Source organism: Oncorhynchus keta, chromosome 21 (genome assembly GCF_023373465.1).
Source record: "Oncorhynchus keta strain PuntledgeMale-10-30-2019 chromosome 21, Oket_V2, whole genome shotgun sequence".
Classification (NCBI taxonomy): domain Eukaryota; kingdom Metazoa; phylum Chordata; class Actinopteri; order Salmoniformes; family Salmonidae; genus Oncorhynchus; species Oncorhynchus keta.
The window spans coordinates 14,796,613-14,802,706 of NC_068441.1; the positions used below are offsets into that span (position 1 = coordinate 14,796,613).

The 6,094-nt window shown below is 51.5% G+C and overlaps 1 protein-coding gene across 1 annotated transcript; it reads left to right on the forward strand.

The window, feature by feature from the left end:
* The first annotated feature begins 3,077 nt into the window (after positions 1 to 3,077).
* LOC118399854 (uncharacterized) lies at positions 3,078 to 5,579 on the forward strand. Its single transcript, XM_035796077.2, has one exon. It carries the CDS (start codon positions 3,078 to 3,080, stop codon positions 5,577 to 5,579), a length of 2,502 nt encoding a protein of 833 aa, XP_035651970.2.
* Positions 5,580 to 6,094: the final 515 nt, after the last annotated feature.

Genomic DNA, 6,094 nt, shown 5'->3' on the forward strand with positions numbered 1-6,094 from the left:
GATAAACATCTTGTTAATCTACCCATCGTGCCCAATTTAAAAAATGCTTTACAGCGAAAACACAACATATGATTATTTTAGGTCATAGCCAAGTCAAAAAAACACAGCCATTTTTCCAGCCAAAGATAGGAGTCACAAAAAGCAGAAATATAGATAAAATTCATCACTAACCTTTGATGATCTTCATCAGATGACACTGATAGGACATCATGCTACACAATACATGTATGTTTTGTTCGATAATGTGCATATTTATATCCAAAAATCTCAGTTTACTTTGGCGCGTTACATGCATTAATGTTTTGATTCAGTGATTTTTCAGAAATACATTGATAAAAGATACAAGGGTTATTCACAGAATTAAAGATAGACTTCTCCTTACTGCAACCGCTGTGTCATATTTTTTATTTTTTATTAACGGAAAAAGCATAATCTGAGATCGGCGCTCAGAGCCCAAAACAGCCAGAGAAATATCTGCCATTTTGGAGTCAACAGAAGTTAGAAATAACACCATGAATATTCACTTACCTTTGATGATCTTCATCAGAAGGCACTCCCAGGAATCCCAGTTCGACAATAAATGACTGATTTGTTCCATAAAGTCCATCATTTATGTCCAAATAGCTACTTATTGTTAGTGTGTTCAGCCCACTAAATCATCTTCATGAGGCGCAAGCACTTCGTCCAGACAAAAACTTGAAAAGTTCCGTTACAGTCCTTTAGAAACATGTCAAACGATGTATGTAATCAATCGTTTGGATGTTTTTAACATAAACCATCAATAATGTTCCAACCGGAGAATTCCTATGTCTGAAGAAAAGCACTGGAACGAGAGGTAACTCTGTCGGGAGCGCATCATGAGACCAAGGCACTCTGCCAGACCACTGACTCAAAGAGGTTTCATGAGCCCCTCCATTATAGTAGAATCATCATTCAAGTTTCTAAAGACGGTTGAGATGTAGTGGAAGCCGTAGGAAGTGCAAGACACTGTGTATTTGGTAGGGCAAGCTTTGAAAAACTACAAACCTCAGATGTCCCACTTCCTGGTTGGATTATTCTCAGGTTTTCACCTGCCATATGAGTTATGTTATACTCACAGACATCATTCAAACAGTTTTAGAAACTTCAGAGTGTTTTCTATCCAATACCAATAATAATATGCATATATTAGCATCTGGGCCAGAGTAGGAGGCAGTTCACTCTGGTCACGCTATTCATCCAAAAGTGAAAAATGCTGCCCCCTATCCCAAAAAGGTTAAAAGACCTTAGCTTGAAAAACAAAAAGCGGCAATAGTAGGGGAGAGCAAGGTAAGTTGTCACACGGGTAAGTTGTCAAACTGTTCGTACCTCCAACACAAGAGGCGCTTTCTCAAAAATCAAATAGCTACATGATCTATGGTTAACTTCCTGTTCACATGTGGTCAAGGTCACTTTAATCTGAGGTGAGCACAAGTTTAACATTTTTCTCCTTCAAAAGTAGAAAATTGGCACTTTAGATTTTATGCAATAAAACTTTGTGAGGTATGATAGTTCAAAATCAGAATTTTACACTGAGTAGAGGAGACAATAATGTATTTTGATACTTTAACTGCAGTGCTATGTTGAGCTAACCTTGAGATTTAGCCAACATTAGCACACATGTCAGTTCGGGGCAAATTGTCTCAATGACCTTGGGGCACGCTCAAAAAACAGCTCTGATAATAGTATTAAATGTTACAGTAAATTGATTATTATATATCCACACACATACACAACTCCATACAGTGTCATGAATTTAGTGTGGGGTTATGAATTGCATTGTGGCAACAAGGATAGTAGACAGGGAGGTGGGCGTAATAAGCCGGTAATGAATATGTCATTGCAATGAGGAAATGTGTTTTTGAAGGAAAGAAGAAAGGAAGGATGGAAAGAAAGGGGGAAAGGAAATAAAGATGGTTAGAAATGATAAAACAAAGAATGGCAGCCCACCACCTGGCATAATGTCAAAGGCAGTGAGGCAGGTGAAGTTGCAAAACAAATCAATCAGGAGTACAGCAAAGGATTTTGACAAATGACCGTACTCTGACTCGGTATTGTCAAAAGGTTGCCAGGGAAGAAGTCAGACAGCCATGCCAACAACTGTGGTTGGCTATACAAAGCCACTGCAGGTTTTTTTCACCTGATTTGGAGCTGTAGCTTGTTCAGTATATTACTAGGGCAGCTGACATTTATTTTGGTCTGTCGCCAAGTGAGATCAGAAGACTTGCCTACCAGTTTGCTATGGCACACCAGCTGAAGTTCGCACCAATGTGGGCAGAAAAAGAAAAGGGCAGCTCGGAGTGGTTTACAGGCTTCTTAAAGTGTCACCCAACACAGTCACTGAGAAAGCCAGAGGCAACTAGCCTTGCCAGGGCAAGTAGCTTCAACAGAGAAAATGTTAATGCTTTCTTCGACAATGTAGCAGAAGTGCTACAGAGATAACAATTTGTGACCACTGTACATAAACCTGACAAACATGGCGTGGATTCAAAGAAGTAGGGTCACTGACCTCCACTGAAAGGGGAACCCTCGTCACACAGGCCTGTGCTGTCTCAGCCACAGGGAATAGTATACCTCCATATTTTATATTCCCCCGTGTCAACTTCCGCAATCATTTTCTGATCAACGAGCCACCTGGCAGCAAAGGAGGGGCAAATCCCTCTGGGTGGATGAAAGATGTGCACTTTGTTGACTTCCTGAAACACTTTGTCGAGCATACAAAGTGCTCAAAGGAGAAGCCCCGTTTACTCCTTTTGGACAAAACCACGAGTCTCATCTGTCAATTGATGGACTCAATTATGCCAAAGAAAATGGAATACTTATGCTGCCATTTCCACCCCTTTGCTCTCATCGGCTTCAACCCTTAGACAGGTCTACCTACTGGCTACTAAAGAGGCACATCAACACCGCGTGTGATGGCTGGATGAGGAACAATCCCGGGAAGACAATGTCAATTTATGACATTCTTGGGATTGTGGCAATCACCTGTCCTCTGGCTGCAACCCCCTTGAACATTCAGGCTGGGTTTAGGGTGGCTGGGGTACAACCTTACAACAGCAATGTATTTGTGGAAACCGAGTTTGCGGCATCCTACGTCACAGATCACCCCATTCAGAACCCAACCCTACCAGGCCCCAGCACCAACCTTGCCCTGCCAGGCCCCAGCAACATTCCAACCCTACCAGGCCCCAGCACCAACCCTGCCCTGCCAGGCCCCAGCAACATTCCAACCATACCAGGCCCCCGCACCAACCCTGCCCTGCCAGGCCCCAGCAACATTCCAACCCTACCAGGCCCCAGCACCAACCTGCCAGTCCCCAGCACCATCCAACCCTACCAGGCCCCAGCACCAACCTACCAGGCCCCAGCACCAACCTGCCAGGCCCCAGCACCAACCTGCCAGGCCCCAGCACCATTCCAACCCTACCAGGCCCCAGCACCAACCTGCCAGGCCCCAGCACCAACCTGCCAGGCCCCAGCACCATTCCAACCCTACCAGGCCCCAGCACCAACCTACCAGGCCCCAGCACCAACCTACCAGGCCCCAGCACCAACCTGCCAGGCCCCAGCACCAACCTGCCAGGCCCCAGGACCATTCCAACCCTACCAGGCCCCAGCATCAACCTACCAGGCCCCAGCACCAACCTGCCGTGCCCCAGCAACATTCCAACCCTACCAGGCCTCAGCACCAACCTACCAGTCCCCAGCACCAACCTTGCCCTGCCAGGCCCCAGCAACATTCCAACCCTACCAGGCCCCAGCACCAACCTTGCCCTGCCAGGTCCCAGCAACATTCCAACCCTACCAGGCCCCAGCACCAACCTGCCCTGCCAGGCCCCAGCAACATTCCAACCCTACCAGGCCCCAGCACCAACCCTGCCCTGCCAGGCCCCAGCAACATTCCAACCCTACCAGGCCCCAGCACCAACCTGCCAGGTCCCAGCACCATTCCAACCCTACCAGGCCCCAGCATCAACCTACCAGGCCCCAGAACCAACCTGCCATGCCCCAGCAACATTCCAACCCTACCAGGCCCCAGCAACATTCCAACCCTACCAGGCCCCAGCACCAACCTACCAGGTCCCAGCACCAACCTTGCCCTGCCAGGCCCCAGCAACATTCCAACCCTACCAGGCCCCAGCACCAACCTTGCCCTGCCAGGCCCCAGCAACATTCCAACCCTACCAGGCCCCAGCACCAACCCTGCCCTGCCAGGCCCCAGCAACATTCCAACCATACCAGGCCCCCGCACCAACCCTGCCCTGCCAGGCCCCAGCAACATTCCAACCCTACCAGGCCCCAGCACCAACCTGCCAGTCCCCAGCACCATCCAACCCTACCAGGCCCCAGCACCAACCTACCAGGCCCCAGCACCAACCTGCCAGGCCCCAGCACCAACCTGCCAGGCCCCAGCACCATTCCAACCCTACCAGGCCCCAGCATCAACCTACCAGGCCCCAGCACCAACCTGCCGTGCCCCAGCAACATTCCAACCCTACCAGGCCTCAGCACCAACCTACCAGTCCCCAGCACCAACCTTGCCCTGCCAGGCCCCAGCAACATTCCAACCCTACCAGGCCCCAGCACCAACCTTGCCCTGCCAGGCCCCAGCAACATTCCAACCCTACCAGGCCCCAGCACCAACCTGCCCTGCCAGGCCCCAGCAACATTCCAACCCTACCAGGCCCCAGCACCAACCCTGCCCTGCCAGGCCCCAGCAACATTCCAACCCTACCAGGCCCCAGCACCAACCTGCCAGGTCCCAGCACCATTCCAACCCTACCAGGCCCCAGCATCAACCTACCAGGCCCCAGCACCAACCTGCCATGCCCCAGCAACATTCCAACCCTACCAGGCCCCAGCAACATTCCAACCCTACCAGGCCCCAGCACCAACCTACCAGGTCCCAGCACCAACCTTGCCCTGCCAGGCCCCAGCAACATTCCAACCCTACCAGGCCCCAGCACCAACCTTGCCCTGCCAGGCCCCAGCAACATTCCAACCCTACCAGGCCCCAGCACCAACCCTGCCCTGCCAGGCCCCAGCAACACTCCAACCATACCAGGCCCCAGCATCAACCCTGCCCTCCCAGGCCCCAGCAACATTCCAACCCTACCAGGCCCCAGCACCAACCTGCCAGTCCCCAGCACCATCCAACCCTAGCAGGCCCCAACACCAACCTACCAGGCCCCAGCACCAACCTGCCAGGCCCCAGGACCATTCCAACCCTACCAGGCCCCAGCATCAACCTACCAGGCCCCAGAACCAACCTGCCATGCCCCAGCAACATTCCAACCCTACCAGGCCCCAGCAACATTCCAACCCTACCAGGCCCCAGCACCAACCTACCAGGTCCCAGCACCAACCTTGCCCTGCCAGGACCCAGCAACATTCCAGCCCTGCCAGGCCCCAGCACCAACCTGCCAGGCCCCAGCACCATTCCAGCCCTGCCAGGCCCCAGCACCAACCTGCCAGGCCACAGCACCATTTCAGCCCTGCCAGGCCCCAGCACCAACCTGCTAGGCCCCAGCACCATTCCAGCCCTGCCTAGCATGAGTTGACACAGACCTGCCCAGTTATTATGCTAGCACCAGCTCATCCTCGCCCAGCAATGCCATTGCTGACTACCAACTCCAGAGGACATCCGGCCATATCCATAAGCTGGCCCCCGAAATCCAGCTTGTAAAGGAAGACAACGGCGCAAGACAGCAATTCTTAAAAAATATATATTTTTTTTTTCTACCCCAATTTCATGGTATCCAATTGGTAGTAGTCTTGTCTCATCGCTGCAACTTCATGTCTTCAACAATGCACATCCAACCCAGAAGCCAGCGACACCAATGTGTCAGAGGAAACAACATACACCTGGCAACTTGGTCAGCGTGCACTGCGCCCAGGATATCCCTGCTGGCCAAACCCTCCCCAACCTGGAAAATGTTGCACCACCCCATGGGCCTCCCGCTCACAGCCAGCTATGACAGAGCCTGGGATTGAACCCAGCATTTCTGGTGACACAACTAGCACTGCGATGCAGTGCCTTAGACCACTGCGCCACCCGGGAGGTGTGCAAGACAGT

Excerpts from the sequence above, each read along its gene's own strand:
- LOC118399854 (XM_035796077.2), top strand. The coding sequence starts at position 3,078 with ATGTATTTGTGGAAACCGAGTTTGCGGCATCCTACGTCACAGATCACC.